Raw genomic sequence first — 17,284 nt, 5'->3', positions numbered from 1 at the left:
CATCACCTCGGTAGATGGTTTTAAACTGCTGGCCAATCGACCTCGTTCGAGCTGCGCAGCTGCAACAGTAAGCTGATCTTCATTAGTCACAAATATATCGAGGCAATCAATATGCTGTCCAACATAATGTAGGCACAGAGAGTGTAAAAACAAGCTGAGCAATGCCATTACTGTTATTCTGCGTTTTGACCGACACCGCTGTGCCTCGCTCGGGCCTGAGCAGTCAATAATATTGAGTGAAAGTTAATAACTATGTAGTCCTGAGGGCAAAACACACGTCCCTGCGTCACCCCCTTTGTTTTTCCCGGTTTTCTCCTGACTCACGTGGAACGGCTTCTACAAATATGACTCGCCGAAGCCGCCGAAACATTCTTCTTTTCTTAAGAGTTTTTTTTTTTTTTTTTTTTTTTTTGGAGGGGTTGTTAGGCAAATCTTCACAGCAACGAAAAAGAAGAAGAAAAAAAAAAGAACACAGAGGACAAGCGTCGAGAGTTGAGATTCACAGCAAACCAAAGATACAAGTCAGGACAGAGTGCGGAGTGGAGTAACGGTGAGCGTCTGGCGTGAGAGGGGAAATGTTGAGACACAGCGAGGAGCTCAAGCCGAATGGAGGGGGAGAAGGAGGAGGAGGAGGAGGAGGAAGAAGAAAAAACGGGGGGCAAAACCAAACGAGTTGAATCAGATACCTGATGTAAAAATCAAAATACAAACTCCTTTTCCTTGAATGCAAATCAAAAAGGGGAAGAAGGGGGGGAAAAGGAATGCAGCAGAGTTAAAACGTGTGTGTCGCATTGAAGAGCTTCTGACCAATAGAAAAAGCACTGACACAGAGGGGGCGGGGGAGGGGGGGGTTTCGTTCGGCCGTCGAGGAGGAAACACACGGATGCACGCAGGAATGCAGCAGGCCTGTCTGCAGAGTGCACGTTTGCGACATTGGAGCGCAAACCCGATCTTTGAAAAAAAAAAAAAAAAAAAAAAACAAGAAAAAAAAAGAAAAGAAAAATCCATCCTCTATCAAATTTCATGCTCGGATATACTCTCAGAAATGATCCTGGAAAACCGAGCACATCCTCAATCAACTTGCTTTGTTCATGTTCATGGAAAACATTCATCACAGCACGTGGTATTTGTTTTGTTTTTTTGAAAATCATCAGTCTATTTTCATGCACACCAGGAGCTCCGTTTTCAGAGAACAATAAATACAAAGCAGGCATGCCTAATGCATTCCATGCATTGCGCACGCACGTGCACGCCAGGATGCCGACTCCGGACCCCCCGAGCGGGACCTCTTACCTCTTCTGCTTGTAGGTGAGCATGGCTTCCGAGATGGGGAACTGGTGGGAGACGTTGGCACCGGCCAGGTACTGAACCACTCGTCCCGCTACGTCGATGTTATCTGCGGGGAGGCGGCCTCGTTAGCAACAGCGCTGTGCGAGGGGGGGGACCGACGCCGCTTTCGCATTCGGCGCGTTGTGGGCGGACGGCGCGTTAATCACTTCGGTGCCAGCGAACCGGGGGAGTGGAGGGTGGGGGGGGCATGTCATTAAAGCCATCCATGGAGGATGGATTGTCAAAAACAGAAGGCCGCCACCTTACTTTTTTTTTTTTCTTCTTCTTCGCAATCTCAAATGTGGGAACATCAACATGCATTAGTATATCTTAGCTTGCTCCCTCGCTGCGCTGCTGAAAACGAAGCAGTCACACCCAGGCCCCATTCTTTATGCAAATGCTAATCTTAAATTAGCAGAAATGTAAAACAATGTCGACTGCCCAGAACGTCTCTCTTTGTAGTTTATTTTTTCCCCTTTCAATCCCTGCTTGGCGCACCTTCTCAGATGATTCAACGTGCGGCGTCGAAAGTGTAACGCGCTGGGTGTAAATGAGGTGAGCGCATAGGTGGGGAGGAACGGAAAACCAACGCCAGCGAGTGCGGGAAAATAATTGTGGCATCTGAGAAGTGCAAGTGGGTGTCGAAAATAAGTGCAAGCCTTCAAAAAGAAAAAAAAGAGGAAAAAAAGAAGCTTTATTGCTCGAAAAAAATGCTGCGAAAATATGTAGAAAAACCACCGGCGCGCACACTGAGCTTCAAAGATAAAAGCGTCCAAGATAAATAAAAGAGTTGAGACAGTGCGCTGGTGTGTCTCTGGGTGAAACGCTGGAGGAGGGGCAGTGCCATGATGAAGAGCCTCTTGTTTGAACTACAGCCGGCTGCCGAGGAGCTTGTTTTATGTGCGCGGATGAAATCGCTTCTTCCCCATCCATCAGCCCCTGACCCGCGCGCCGACCTCATTCCTTTCCCCTTTCGAGCGCCGCCGAACATTAGTCACGCAGGCCCGCTCCGGCCCGAGCCAGACGCGTCCCGCCGGTCGTACCTGAGGCGGGCCGTTCTGTCCTGCAGAACAGCTCCCTCCACGGCGCGTCCATGAAGATGCTGTTGAAGCGGCTGTCGAAGGAGGCCACGTACTTTGCCAGCGGGTGGGAGCCTGCGGGGCGGTGGACATGCGGAGAGGGACTTTAGCCACGAGAAAGCACTGGGTGTGAGGGCCGATGAGCCGACTGGACGAGTGGACTTGCCTAAAGGGATGACCAGGAAGCGGATGTAGCTGAGCCAGTCGGGCGTCTTGTTGGCCAGCTGCTCCACGAAGAACCTCAGGATGGTGCTGAGGTAGCTCTGGTCGCCGGCCACCGCCACCTTCATGGTGGGGGGGGTTTGTGCATTGCAGTTGCAGCTGTGGAGGCAGGGGTCAGAGGTCAGAGGAGAGGGAACGACTGACTGAGAAAATTGTGTTTAAATGTTGCAAAAATAGGAGTTTGGGAGAAAAAAAAAAGTGAACATTAAAATAATCCAAAAAGCACCCTTTTGCTTTTTGTTTGGTGTTGAGTTAGAAGAAGACAGAAATCTGCAAAATTCTCAACAGATTGTCTTGCAGACATTACAATAACAAAGACATTGAAATCAGTCGGAAATAGTATTAAATACGAGTAGTATTATAAAAATATAACAAAAATAATATCAATATATCATTAGTATTAAAATATTAATAGTATAAAGAAAATGGAATGGTTGGTACGGGAATCTACTTTGAACTTGTAGTAAAATATCTTTGGGAGTTAAAAAAAAAAAAAAAAAAAGCCTTATAAGCACCGGGAGTGAGTGACAGAACACGATCGAAAAAAAGAAAAAGAAAAAGAAGAAGAAGAAGAGCGAAGCTGCCGCAGCGGTGGCTTTGAGGGAGAGCGTCAGCATCAGAGATGTGCACGACACCGCGTCGCCGGGACCCAGCTGGAGTAAACAGGCCGAGTGACGAGTGGGTGTGTGAATGTGAAGAGGGAAGAAGTCGCTGTGAGTTTCTGAATTAAAGAGCGCGAGAGAGAGAGAGAGAGGGAGTGGGGGGGTGGGGGGTGGGACAACAGGTCTGGGAGAGGCGGCCTCATCTCCCACCTACGTGACTTCCTGGGGAGATGGCAGCCGAGCAGATGGAGGGGGGGGGGGGGGGGGGAGAGATTGAAGGGGAAGACGCAGCGGAGGAGAGCATTTCGTGAGGAAAGAGGAGAAACGAGCAGTGGAGCGGCGCGAGCGATGGCGTCCCGGAATCCCACGCGGTTTCCCGGCGTGCGCGCGCGACTCACAATCTCTGGATGCGGGTGACGATGGTGTTGAAGGCGGCCTGCACGTCGGCGGCGGAGCAGGTGGACACAATGGGCTGGGCCTGTTCGTGGAGCAGCTCGGCCACGTACTGCGCAGAGAGACAGGAGAGCGGAGTGAGCCGACGGACAGAGTCACACGCGCTTCTTCCTTCCTTCCTTCCTTCTAGCAGGAAGGAAACAACACGTTTGCTATAATCCCACCGCTTCAGCTTGTGAGGTTACAAATCAATGATAACTGGATTTTGTCTCAAGTGTGCTCAAAGACAATTAAATGAAGGAAAAAAAAATAACAAAACTTCAGCAAAGTAAGATCGGCACAATACAGTGAACTAAACATCAGCAGCTGCTGTTGGTGAAATTGCTGAAATTGGCAGACATAACAGTGCATCCTTAGTTAAACACGCTAAATGACTGAAGAAGAGTATTTTAACCCCCCCATGTATCTAAACGTGACGTATTGTCAATGTCCCACCTGTCCTTGCCACTCCATGGTGTTGATGAGAATGATGCTCTCTGGCAGCCGTTCGTCAGAGATCAGGATCTGGTTCAGCTGATCGTAAACCGACTTCCTGGGAACCTTTGAAACCAGAGGGAAAGGTTTAGTTTTTTCTACCTGCACTTTTATTGGTTTTACTTGAATTTTATTTATTTATTTATTTTAAATATGGCTGGTCCGGTATTTACTACATTGCCTTAATGTATTGCAATGTACTATGAGCTATCTTACTGTACTGTGTGCGTGTGTACTGTGGTGAGTGGTGTGACCTCCTTGAATTTCCCCCTCGGGGTGAATAAAGTCATTCTTATCTTATCTTTTTTATCTTTATTTCCGAGGCAGTCTGAGCGTCTCAGTGCTGCTGTACCTGCGCTATGAGTCGAGAGTCCGGAGAGCACTCGCTCTCCATGCTGCTGGTCCTGTCACTCTGGGCCTTGGAGTTCTGCCTGTCTTTCATGGAGGTGCTGCGGGGGCGCCTCTGCAGCCTGTTTTCCATTTTACTAACGAAAGAACAAAAAAAAAAAAAAAGAAGCAGAGAAATTAAAGCAAAAACTGACAAGAACTCACAAGCCTGCGCGCTCGTTTCCAGGTGAGTCGCTCGGCTGAGTACCTCGGAGACATGTGGTTCTGGGACTCGGTCTTGCACAGCTTGCCGACGGTCGTGGTCACCCTCTCCGTGTTGAGGTCCCAGCTGCTCACCTCGCCTGGTCCGGGCCCGCTGTCGTCGGGCTCGGGCTCCTGAACCGAAAGGGAAGTGTGCGGTGACAGAGCAAACTGTCAGAAAATAAAATAGCATTTATCGAAGGCAGCCGCTCGCAGTGAAGACGCTGTAGATGCGATAACATTTCACCACTAGATGTCGTAGTCTTACGCGGTCTTTACGCCAAAACAAACCGGGCCCCTGCATGTCCAGTGCTGAGCTAATAAGGATATAATAATGATGATATAACGAGGGCATCAATGTTTTGTGGACATTCAAATGTAAGCACAATATTTCAGGCCACCATTTCAATAGGCCACACCATCATTAGCATTGCGCAATGTCCGTTTGACCTTGTTTGTTGGTTATTGATGCCGTGTTGGGAGGGAGAGAGGACCCGTGGGACAAAGAGGAGATGCATTTATTTACATGATCACAAGGTCAGGAGGACAGGAGTACAATGTATACAGTGGCCGCATTCCTACTGCACACGAGCCGGCTGGTTCTCAACACGCGCAAATCCCAAAGGCTGACATTTTCATGACATCATCATATTACTTTGCGTACAGCATCATTAAGGTAATTGAACAGGATCACTGATTTGCATGCTGTTAAGTAAAGTAAGTTTTTTTTAATATATATATTTTGTAGATCATTCTGATAGACTCGCCAATATTTCACAATTACGACTGCACGACTACAGTTGTGTGGCTTTAACCAGCCACAGATGTTGGGAGATCCCCTACCCCAACAGTTGTGTCTGCTTTGCTCTCCTCTTGATATCGGGTCCCTTGGACTTTACATCTGTCCACGGTCAGGAAGTCTCCAGTCTGCAGGGCAAACAAACACACACCAAGCTTCTATTTTACATGGCAGGTCACATCTCTGGAGACTACGAATGACAACATCTCACAGCTGAAAAAAAAAAAAGGGGGGGGGGAACGCCAAGGCATCTGCTAAGATCAATACTGAGTACGAACAACTGAACCATTTCGCTGTGACGCCTTAAAAGATGACGACAATGCAGGCAAATAAAAATATCCCCAGAGGTTTTTACTTAAGCTAATAAAAGACCATTTGTCCGACAGGGTGTTTTTGTCCAATTTATTTGTGCTTTATGACACAGACTTTCCATTTTAAACGTTTGTGAACTTCAACCGGAGTCGTTTATTGAGCAAAATGGAGTTCTACGGTGGTCTGAAGAGCTTCAGGCTGGATTCCAACATATTTATAAACCCTCTCTTGCCACCGCACTCCACATTCCCTCCGGTCCGTACTCTGCCCTTGCTGTTTCCAATAGGCCGTAAATCTCCAAGCAGGACTTCAGAGATTGCTCCATCCAATCTTCCCGCTGAGCGCGGGGGCATATTTTGTGAACGTCTGTGTGTTTGTGTCTGTGTCGATGGCGGCGGAGAGGTCGTCCGGTGTCAGTCCCTATAAATACGAGAGGGCCGACGGGGTGAAGAGGGTAAGGACTGCAGGTCCCCTCACCCCATCTGCTGCTGCATTGCACTCGTGCTCAGAATAGCTGCTCGGTAGTATCTTTTGCTCTTTTGGGGGAAGAAGCTCGCGCCGCGGCGCCTTCAGAGGACTGCGACGCGTTCAAAATGGAACTCAGGGGTGGATTGTTTACGCAACAGTGTTTACTAGTGGATCCTCTCCGGTGATTAATTAAAAGGGAAGAGCTCGGCGAGCGAAACCGGGGAGGTTGAAATCAGATACCATCACAGAAGAGTATTAACATTGTGATTTGTCATGGACTCACGGGACATGACAGCTCTCTCTGCTGACTTTTTTGGCTGTGTATGCTTCCAATTTCTGTCTGGGAGCTGGAGTGAGACATCCCTTCGAAAAACGGCCTGGAACAAAAAAAAAAAGAAAAGAAACAAGGATGAGACAGAGGGAAAATAAACACAAAATGTGCATCTTTGGATATCTATTCTTTATCCAGGCCAGTGGAGGAAGAACATTTGTTATCCCCCCCCCCCGACAAAATAGGCTGTTTTCAGCTTTATTGAAACCTTAAAAAATAAATTAATAAATAAATAAATATATATATATAAAAAAAAAAAATCGTCATTTCTGTTGTACAAACTTCACATTCATTTCACTTTTCTCTTAGTCACTTAAATTGAAAATAAACAACAGCAATCCCCCCCCTCATGTTTCGCGCCTCCCGTGACAGGACCCTGCGCCCCCTGGGGGGGGAGGTCAGGGGGGCACCACCCACTTTGAGCAACACTGATCTATGCAATCCTTACAATTAAAGTGCTAAATGCAATTCATTTACGAAGTAGAGGATTAAGATCTTAATCCACGCAGAGTGTGTGTGTGTGTGTGAGACAAACTGGAACTCAGTTCAGTATGGCGGGGCGAAGCACTTACTTGAGTTTGGGCTTGGGCGTGCTGAGGACACTTTCGTTGTCCTCCATCTCCGGCCCGCTGTCACTCTGGTTGTACACCTCCAGGCTGTCGTACAGCAGGTCCAGATCCTCCTCCACCTCCTGGGTCTGGTCCACGGGGTCAGAGTCCAAGACCTGCCCGGCAGACACATCATCAACACATCAACAAGCGGCATTTGTGATTACGGTCACGGATTAAAAAAAACGCGGGTAGCGCCCCGCCGCTGTGCATTAGCTAATCACTTTCGCAGGCCGGCCTAATGGGGCTCGAGTAATGACTGACAAGAGCAAAGGCGGTAAAATAAGACAAAGAGCTATAAATACATCCTTCCACCCCGTCCCGGCCAGGCCAATTAAAAGGGAACAGAGGCAGGAGGGAGTCCAGGGTGCTGAACCTTGATCTGTCAGCCGCGCAGTGGGGAATGTATGGCAACTACGGCCCGGCTGGCCTGTGGATTATTCAGGTGATTAATACCGATCCGTAAGAGCAGAAGCTCGCGGGGAGCAGATAAACACAGTCTGTCTCCACTCCTCCTCCTCCTCCTCCTCCTCCTGGCAGTGTATTTATAGAGCCACGGCCCTGCACACTGGCTGGCCACAAGGAACGGATTAGGGGCGGGGGAACGTGATAAAAGATCAACCGGGACACCTGGAGCCTCCTAAACTCTCCCCAACAAATGCACAAGTAGCTCAGTTTGAACTCAGAGGCTCTTGTTAGCGCCACAATGTTACATCAGAACGTTTATTTGTTGCAATTCAACCTTAAAAAAGAAACCAGATACTCATTCAGTTGCTGCATTAAATCCTCTTTTTGAACATTAAGACAGAGAATCACTGTGGCAGTGCAGATTTAAATCATTCCTACAGATTTCAGCATTTGATGGCGTTAATCATTTCTGTTTCGAAAGTGCATCTTAGTGTGCACATCTAATGGTCACTTCATACAATGGCTCTGCTGATAACCTGATTATGAGCCATTATGTGTGGAATCCAGAGAAACTCTGAAGGACTTGGAGGGGCACTGAAATCAAAAAGCCTACATGGGACTTTAGATTAGGTGGTTGAGAATAAAGTCGTTAATGGACCCAGCGCACATGAATGGTTGCTAATGGAGACGTCATGGGAGCGGAACTGTGCGTACTGCCTGCTATTGCGGCGATTTCGTGTTCACTCAGTCAGGAGCACATGGCAGCTACGCGGCGGTACATCGCGAAGACAGTTCGCGCAGCGATTACGTCCTTCTGCCTCAAAGGCATTTTATATAACCGCCGCGCTTCATGGTCAACGCCGTGCCAGCGCGGCAAAGCTCCCCGCACTTGCTTTGCCTTTGACATTTACCATTTTCTCCCAGGGCGCCGCTCCGAACGGAGGCCGATTATTACGATTTTATTAATATTCTTCGCACTCACCTCATCTGTCACCTTGAACCTCTTCAGCAAGGCTACAAACTTCTGCTTGAAGTTAGGTTGCTGTAACAGGAAAGACAAAGACACACAGTACATTTTTTTAACACACTCAAGTGAGAAAAAAAGAGGGCTGTGAAAAAGGGGATGGGGGCGTAGAACTGTCGCGATTAAATTTGCATGACAGCTGGGCTCAAGCTTATCACTTCTCCCAGCAACTCCACCACCGCTGGATTACTCATTCATAGCCGCTCTCCATAAAGACCATTAGGATTGGTCCAGTGAGCCCATAGCGTTCATTTACATGCTCGTCCACATGGCTCTAATGGCTTGAACAAATGGAACATGGTGTGCGCGCTTCTCCCTTTTTAAAGCGTGCGCGGCGGCCAGCGCGGGTCTGGAGTCGTTTCCTGTAGTCAATGATTGCCGGGGAGGCCACTCACTCTGGTCATGGAGGTGGTTCGGATCATTTTCCGCCGGGGCTTCTTGGGCTTTCTGACCTCGTCGTCCTCGTCGTAAAGATCCTGTAACGTGAACAAAAACTACTGAGTCTTAAAATTGCCTGCAAGCATTTTAGGCAAATTTAAGGCGGGGGAAGTTATGCAAGCTAAGTCTAAAAGGACCAATTACGACCGAATTGAAAGAAATGACTGCGGCAAATAAATAAATGCATCTGTTTATTCAGTACAATAACTAGGCTCCTTTCAAAATACTTTGAGTTTCACATAAGGTGCTCGAAGATGTGTCTGCAGCTGCAGTCAAGCGCTGACCTGGCCGTGAACTGCGTCGTCACTGGCTTCCTGCTCCGATGAGTAGCTGTCGTCGTCCTCCTCAGAGTAATTATCCATGTCTGGGGAGCGATCTGAGGCGGGCGAGCACAGACGCACACAAGAGAACGACAACGTTAGCGACGATCAAAAACGTGACTTGCATTATTTGTTTTTATTTATTACAAATGATTTGTTTCCATGAACCGAAATAGGACACATATCAAACCCAAACAATGTTTTTGAGATCAAAAGGAATTGTTTTGGACAAATACTCATATAATATATAATATACATTATTTTTCTTTTTCTCCACTGCTCATCTTCAACATTCTATTGACTTTCCTTGCCTGGGACCCACCCAGCGCCATGCGCTTCCAATGGGACAGATGCTAGTAAGCATGGCTGCAGGGAGAAGAAAGATAAACATGGTCTCTCCCTTTAGAGTGACACTGGCTCAATACCTGCTCCATGAGCTCATGTGTTATGTTTAAACGGCCTCTTAATAAAATCCAGAGCAGTGTAGAAATAAGCTCAGTGGAGAGGAAGGCGTGGAGTCCAATGCGTCTCCCCGCCCGGAATTGAATTAAAGCAAAAAATAAATAAATAAATGAAGTGTAAGGTAATAGGCCCCTGAATCTGTTCTTCTGTCAAAGCAACATAACAGCCAGAAGTGAAGAGACCAGCGTGCCCTTGGGTCATTGGTTGTCTTGGGATTAATGGAGTTTACTCTGTCTTCGGGGTGGGAAATAGGAACCAGGTGGTAAGGAGGGGAAGAGGGAGGCCTGGGCGGGGAGGGCTGGCTGCAGCGCGGATGAAATTACAGCCAGGATTCTGGACTGGCGGGCGGGCGGGCTGAGCGGGCGCGGGATTGTTTCGATGGACGCGCGAAAGGGGAAGGGGGGGGAAGGAGGGGGAAGGGAGGTGGGGAGGTGGGGGAGAGAGACGGCCGCGCCCACCTGAGGTTTTGGCCTTGCGGCCGGCCTGGCCGTTGCCGTCCTCGTGGTCGATGGGCTGGCTGGACAGAGAGTACACGCTGATCTCCGCCACACGCACTGGCGCCTCCTTCACATTGCTATGGAGACCCAGGATCTGTCCTCCGTCTGTCGGGTGTTGCATCACCTGGGCATGGACACGGGGAGACATGAGCAGAAAGACGGGTGAGGGGCGATTTTTAACAATAATGCAAACAGAATGCAGGGGACTGGTAGACCCTCGTTTAGCCGCGATGCTAAGGCTTGTTTTCATGCTTTCATGTACTGCAGCATGATCTGATAATCATGTTGCCGAGCTGTGTCAGAACAGAGTGTGCTGAATAAAAAAAAAAAACTTTTCAAAAAAAAAAAAGAAGAGACAAGAATTTTGTTTATCGAGAAAATGTTATTTCAATAAAGCAAAGCTGTTTTATTCTTCCAGCAGGCTGATTAGAAGCCGACCGTCGTCGTTAACCCATTGTGGACTTCTCAACAAGCCTTGCTAATTTGCTTATATCGTCTGCCGCTTTTGAGTCTGATTAGACGAGGCCCGGCTGTTATTTTAACCTATGTCTTGGGGGGCACATTCACAATATTTCACTTGATGAATTGCCGTCGAGGGACTCGGCTCATTTTGCTCAAACCCCCCGGCGGGGTCGCACTTTAATGCGGCACGCAAAGTCCAATAAGCGACTTGGTCCCGCGTGCTCCCTCCGCGGATCTCGAGCGAGGGCGGGGGAGGGGGAGAGCGTGCACGGCTGCGGAAAAACAGCGCAAATTACCAAACGGGATTCAATATAACGGCCGATGCAGCTTCACTCGCCGAGGCCTCACGGGCTGTTTTTGACCGCAGCCCTGCGCCGAATACAACCCGCCGGGACAGGCGGCGTTTCAAAATGCAATAATGCATCGGTCTTGTTAAAGACGCCGGTCAATTACTGCGCTGGGGCCGCTCCTGCTCAACAGTAATGGGCCCATCCTTCAGCTGCTGTGATTAAACTGCAGTAATGTCTCCCGCGTTTCTGCATTCTGCAAATGCGAGACGCTCAACATCCGTCTGTCTTATTTGTCCCCGCTGTGTCCATACAAATCGATCTGCGGCTCGACTGGAAAAGGGAAAATATCCGATGCAATTTTGGAAGCAATAACAGTGATATCACCTTGGAAATAAAAACGGCCCACTGTGCCCTGTTAAAATTTGTTCAAGGGGACCAACAGGGGATCAATTAGCAGCTGCATGCATGCTCCAACGTGCGCCCATCGTTATTGACAGCAGCGGCTGGCAACTGATGCGATGGCGACCGGGTCTGAAATGCACATCGTAATGCGGCACTGAATGTCCCGGCTTCTGCAATGTGCTCCTGAAAGCAGCTCCAGATGGCCCCATAATCTCACGCAGCGGTATGCGCGATGACCGTGAGTCATGTGGAACGATGCGAGACACAAGAGGGCCTTCTCCCCCGTGACACAGCGCAGCGACGCTAGCGCCGGTGTTAGCGGAGGGGCAACGGACGAGAAGGGAAAACTACTGGGGGGGGGGGGGGGGGGGTGCGCAGTACCTCTGCCATGTTGATGACCCCCACCGCCAAGGTCTTGTAGCCCAGGATGGTTCGGTTCTTGTAGCGTTTCCTCCTCTGCAGCATGATCTGCAGCCTGTTGGCGTCCCTCTTCAGAAAATGCGGGTACTGTGGAAAAAGAGGCTTGATGAACAACGTGGGAGAACAAACATTTTTTTTTTTTTTTTACAGGGGACACAAACAAAACGAGACGAGGGCCAGCCAAGTGCTAGAAAACAATGTCATTTGTTGTAAGTAAGTCAAATATCAGAACACAGCCTATTTAGGATACTGGCCTCCTTTTTCTTTATCAAGTAGATGATGTACAGACACCCTCACACACCTCTCTTAAAGACTTTCACTGTTGGGAGGAGTTCTGTTGTGATTCTTACAATCAGAAATTGACATGAAATAAAACCTTTCAGTGGACTATTGGCTGGACTGGCGCTGAACTGTTGAAAAGACACACTTCCCAACCCACTTTAGGGCCAAATTTCCCTCAAGAGCCACTGGAGGCTTCACTTTAAGTGACTTGGGCCGTGTTTACATAGCACAGGGTTACACATCAAGCACTTGCGCTGCGGCACGACCTGTTGTTTAAACGACAGCGGTGCGCCGGCGCCCTGAAATCGCAAACTCTCAGAGAATGGGCTTTCCAGGGCGCAATCTTCAGATCCTGCAACCTTCTTGTTTTCCAGCCGCGCCTGAGATTAATACTTTTTCCTCAGTGGAACGGCAAACGCGCACGCAACAATAGCAGATGACCCTGCTGCTTTTGTGCTCTCGGCTATGCAGCAAGCCTACTGTGAACAGCAGAGTGGCATGATTCTCGGTGTGTTTGTGCAAACCTGAAGAAATCACCTTCTAGAAGTCTAGAAGAACTTTGTTGTGGTATTTATTTAACAATCATTGCACATATGCAAACTCAATCGCAAGTATTTTCATGTTCTGATGTCTCTGTTGGCCTTTTTTTCTCCATCTTATTTGTCGTGTCGTGGTGACTGTCATGTGTCGTCAAGTGTTCCATAGCTGGATGCTCGTGATGTGGATCCAAAGTGTCTCGCCCTAATCGCCGTTAGCCACGTCAGACGTGTTGCTTCTGCGGTAAAATGACGGCAGTTTAGCCCGCCGCACAGCACAAGCGCTGGACTTCATTGAGGGAGACGTCACTGACACGAGCACCACTTACGGGGAGAAAACGAAACGCGGCAAACAAAGCGTGGGCGTTGCGGGAGAGGGGAAGTGACTGCTCTCCAGGATCATCCTGCCTACACTGACTGTAGGAAGTGCAGGCAGTCCCCGAGGAACAGAGGGGACGTGCTGCTCCGAAAAGACCTGTGTATAGAGTTTGGTGTTCTGGCATCTACCGAGATACCGTCCTCTGAGGGAGGCATCGTGTGGAGTGGAGACATCGACCTGCCGACTGTCACATATTGAGGAGTGCAGCGTACATCCACCTGAATGCTGCGTTAGCCTCCTGTGCTACTGCTGACACGGCGCAGACTGCCGTCTATCTCTACTGATGCTAACTAAACAAATCCTGAAATAACTTCTACTATCACTGTGTTTCATGTTCAACGAGGAACATTTTTACTTTGTGTCTCCCAAAGGTGCACACAAATCCTTCCTTCCTCCAATTTCTGGCTCAACAGGCCGTGAGTGTTGCCAACTTCTGAAACGGCTCTTCGGGAGGGGAAAAGGTCCCGACTGCCGTCACGAAAGACTGGAATCAAGAATCTGCGCTCTGTCTGTCACAAGATGATAATGGACAGTCTTTGGAAAACATCTTGCTTTACATTTGCTTTTGTACAGGCACGATAATCCCACGTGACAGGGATAACATATACACAAATAATAGGCCTTGGTTTTACTAGAGCAGTTGAATAGACAATATAAAGAAAGAAGCTTTCCAATGGAAGCGGTGACCTTGAAAACAGTATACGGCCACTGAAGAACTTCACACTGAACAACTCAACGCCAAAAGAGACTGGACTGTGAATCAATGTTAGAGAACAAGATGCCTGGCAATAAGGAAGCCTGTGCTCGGTTTAGCAGGAAACATATCAAGACTGCAAAACTTAGGAATGGTAGCGTGAGCCTCCTGGGCCGGTTTTAAATCAGATCAGCACTTTGCTGAGATCCTCAACAATTGTAATACGATATTCCTGACGCACTAGATTTTTTTTTTTTTTTTTTTTTTAGCGAAGAACACAAAGAGCTCAGCCAAACAACAAAGGACAATCAGCATTTGATAATAAATCATTGTCAAGCACAGAAGGATTTTGTTTAGTCTTAAGATGAATAAGAGCTCGTAGACAGACAATATTTGTGGACGTCTTGCGCATTCTTGTTTAAGGGGCTGAGTCCAATGTTTCATCAGCCTATAAAGCTTCAGTGAGTCCCCCCAGTGTGTGGAAAAGTGCTGTGTCACTGCCACTACAATCTGTCCTCAAAGCACTTAATGATCTCGGGCCGGCGGCTCTAACCTAAATTTTAATGAAGACCTTTGAAAAGCTTGTGTGGGCCGAGATTTCGGGAAACACCGAGGGGACTTGGGACCATCTGCAGTTGGTATTTGACCTCGTGATGGGGTGGGGGGCAGAGAGGACGCTGCACTTGCTCTTATTTATTTACTTTTTAAACACTTGCAAGACACAGGGTGTCACGCCGGACCGTTATTTGTTGACTTTTGAGCAGCTTTAACACAGTTCAACAAAACTAAAGGCCCTGACTGGGAGGCTTTTAGATCCCGTTCGTGCTGAATAACAGTTGCGGTAGCTGGAGTCTTGTCTGTTAAAGTATGTGAATACCCCAGTCGTTATGACTCGACTCCATGAATACTAAATTGCAGCAATCTTGTGATGCATGGGGAAGGGTCACCACCAGCGATTGCCTTGTCTCAGGACTCGGGTAACTGTCCATTTATATTGAGGGAAACCTTAACGACTCTTTCAAAAAAAAACCTGTCCAGCTGAATCAGTTTTATCTTTCCTTTTGATGGCGTGCTGACATAGCGATTTTCTCCTTGAAGGACGGAAACGGGGCCGATGAAGACCGTAGCACGGTAAATCTCATCTTAACCTTGAGTCTCTGTCCACTCTGCAGGAGCAGAGGGACCACCCTCCACGATGACGCCAAACACCTGCACGGACAATTCCAGCTTTTGTCCTCTCGGCAGTGATGTGCGATTCCAAGGTTCAGAACCGACTGCTCTGTGAGTGGCTTTGTTCCAGTGGCTACTGTACTGAACAAGCCGTATAGACCCAGCACATATTACCACGTATGTCTATCCATGGCGACCTACTTCTCTACTCTCTTATTTACCACTGAGAGAATCTTATTGAATTTTGTATTGTGATATTTATTGAATTCACGTCTAGAAAAATGGATGCCTGCTCTCTCAGATTGCAAAACAAATACTAATGGCCCATCTGCAACTGGCACTGAAGAAAGTGATCCAAACCTCTGTTCTCACCACTTCCCCTGAATGGAAAAGCAGTCCAGGCTTTATGCAATATGTCTGGCTACCCATCCACAAACGGGCAGGATGCATGCGGGGGTCAGTGACTCCAAATCTGTAGCATTGTGCCTGCCATAAAAACTTTCTGCTTCCATGAGTGCAGTAATGACTCATTTCTGCGCAGAGCGAGGTTGCACTTGGAAGACTGCCGTCGACAGACACGGCAGCGCTTCCTGTCCCCCCAGCTTCCCTCCCATTACAACAGACGCCAACACCTCTGATTATGAAGGGAGGCTAAAAATAATGGCCTCGCTCGAATTCAGTCTATATAAAATGTTGTAAACACATTTGTGGGGGAAACTGGTGCGTGCGTTCCCGACTGCCGACGCTCCTCGCAGGGGGGTTGGACTTTCCTGAAAGGTTGCAACACAATCCGGCCTGTCGAGCATGTCGCACATTGGCGCGAGAATTCGCAGTGAAATGTCAAGAGCGCTTGCCTGCAGAGAGAATGTGAGCTCCAAATCTGTCTCCATCAGTCCGCTGGGCGGGAGGACGTACTCGTTGGACCTCAGGAGACGCTTTGAACCCTGGATGGAAGAGCAAAGGAGACACTGTGAGTGCATCGATGATAAACGAGAAAAACAGAAAGGGCGTCGGGTTTTGTGCTGGGAGTAAATGACATTTGCCACGGCAGGGACAAACAATTCCCACACCGGTATTTACAACTTTGTGTGAGAATCAGTGCCGTGAAACCGCGTGCCATACAAGTCCGACCAAGATAAAGCATGAGACATCGCTCAGCCACAAAGACAAATGTATTTTGTTGCTGAAACCCAGAGGGTTTGTCTTGGTGCGAATGTGCCCTTGCACGTCGCTAGTGCGACGCAGGCTGTTGCCAAGGAGAGCTAACAGGTAAGCGAGGACAGAGTTTCAAGCCGCTAATCAAAATCAAATTTCGACGTATTATATAATGCTTACGGTCAAGTGAGACTCATCGCATAAGCTAATTCTGGGCCCTGGCTCCCAGTGTGCTTGGCCACGCACGCAGCGAGGATTTAAATGCCACGGGTTGCCACTTCTCTTCCAAGCCTCGTCCAAAAAAACAATATGGACACGCGCCACGTCCTCAGAGGACCCCTCTCAGCTTTGCAGCGCGTTTATGATCCTGAAAACAAAACCTGTAATGCCGCTTATTCAGTTCTGGTTAATTAAACTGCACTTCCTTTTTCACTCTTAAAAAAAAAAGGAGAAACAGGAAAAGACAGAGGGTCTAAAATAGACCTTGGTCACGCTTCAATTTTCTGTCATGTTGCAAAGTGCAGACAACGGGCATCTGTTGGCTAATATACACATTTTGACTAGACACGTCCTCTGCTGTGAAAATAAACACACAAATCCTTAAAGCTTCCACTGGGCATCTGCTGAAGTTGGCAGGAGTACAGGGCAGGGCAAGTGAGGATTCTGGGTAATAGTCTGATGTGTTGGGTTCGACATTTGAGCCCAGAGTCATCAGAGCTGCTAAATTATGTAAGAGATTCCAAATGAAATGGCCAGCTATCGCAGCTCAAGAATGCAGAGTCGAGCGATTTAAAATAACTTTTCTTGAGCTCACAACGTTAAAGTGAAAACCATCACAAGGGGGAGGGGGGGATTCTAAGTGCTTGACAAAAATGTTTTTTCTTGGATTCAGGGTGGACAGCAGTCGTGGGAAATGGGGAAGATCGGGACGTGGCTGAGGCGAGGGGCTTAGACAAAAGATACATGGACTCCAGTTTTCCGGTTTATAACACTATTGATCGTATTAAGGTGTGTGCACACCTCTGCCTGCATTCTAATTACTAGTGACAATGACCACTAGTGATGAGGACTGTGTCAATG

The 17,284-nt window shown here is 48.2% G+C and overlaps 1 protein-coding gene across 3 annotated transcripts in view; it reads right to left on the bottom strand.

Annotated features, from left to right (window-relative positions):
* Positions 1–17,284, bottom strand: part of LOC142883793 (phosphofurin acidic cluster sorting protein 2) — a 52,733-nt gene that overhangs the window by 5,804 nt on the left and 29,645 nt on the right. Inside the window, exons 3-19 of one of the 3 annotated variants that reach the window (XM_076018999.1) lie at positions 15,904–15,993; positions 11,950–12,075; positions 10,376–10,538; positions 9,420–9,511; positions 9,093–9,173; positions 8,656–8,715; positions 7,230–7,381; positions 6,610–6,703; positions 5,591–5,674; positions 4,755–4,918; positions 4,512–4,644; positions 4,121–4,225; positions 3,631–3,737; positions 2,575–2,729; positions 2,373–2,483; positions 1,294–1,396; positions 687–719 (exon numbers count right to left, since the gene is read on the bottom strand). In XM_076018999.1, the coding sequence (XP_075875114.1) occupies positions 687–719; positions 1,294–1,396; positions 2,373–2,483; positions 2,575–2,729; positions 3,631–3,737; positions 4,121–4,225; positions 4,512–4,644; positions 4,755–4,918; positions 5,591–5,674; positions 6,610–6,703; positions 7,230–7,381; positions 8,656–8,715; positions 9,093–9,173; positions 9,420–9,511; positions 10,376–10,538; positions 11,950–12,075; positions 15,904–15,993 (1,853 nt within the window). The remainder of the gene's footprint in view (positions 1–686; positions 720–1,293; positions 1,397–2,372; positions 2,484–2,574; positions 2,730–3,630; positions 3,738–4,120; positions 4,226–4,511; positions 4,645–4,754; positions 4,919–5,590; positions 5,675–6,609; positions 6,704–7,229; positions 7,382–8,655; positions 8,716–9,092; positions 9,174–9,419; positions 9,512–10,375; positions 10,539–11,949; positions 12,076–15,903; positions 15,994–17,284) is intronic. The other 2 variants (XM_076019003.1, XM_076019000.1) reach the window with 2 other exon arrangements.

The sequence above is a fragment of the Nelusetta ayraudi genome, unplaced genomic scaffold (genome assembly GCF_046127955.1).
Source record: "Nelusetta ayraudi isolate G7.1 ecotype Tasmania unplaced genomic scaffold, CSIRO-AGI_Nayr_v1 ptg000008l, whole genome shotgun sequence".
Lineage (NCBI taxonomy): Eukaryota > Metazoa > Chordata > Actinopteri > Tetraodontiformes > Monacanthidae > Nelusetta > Nelusetta ayraudi.
This window is presented reverse-complemented; position numbering and strand designations above follow the sequence as displayed.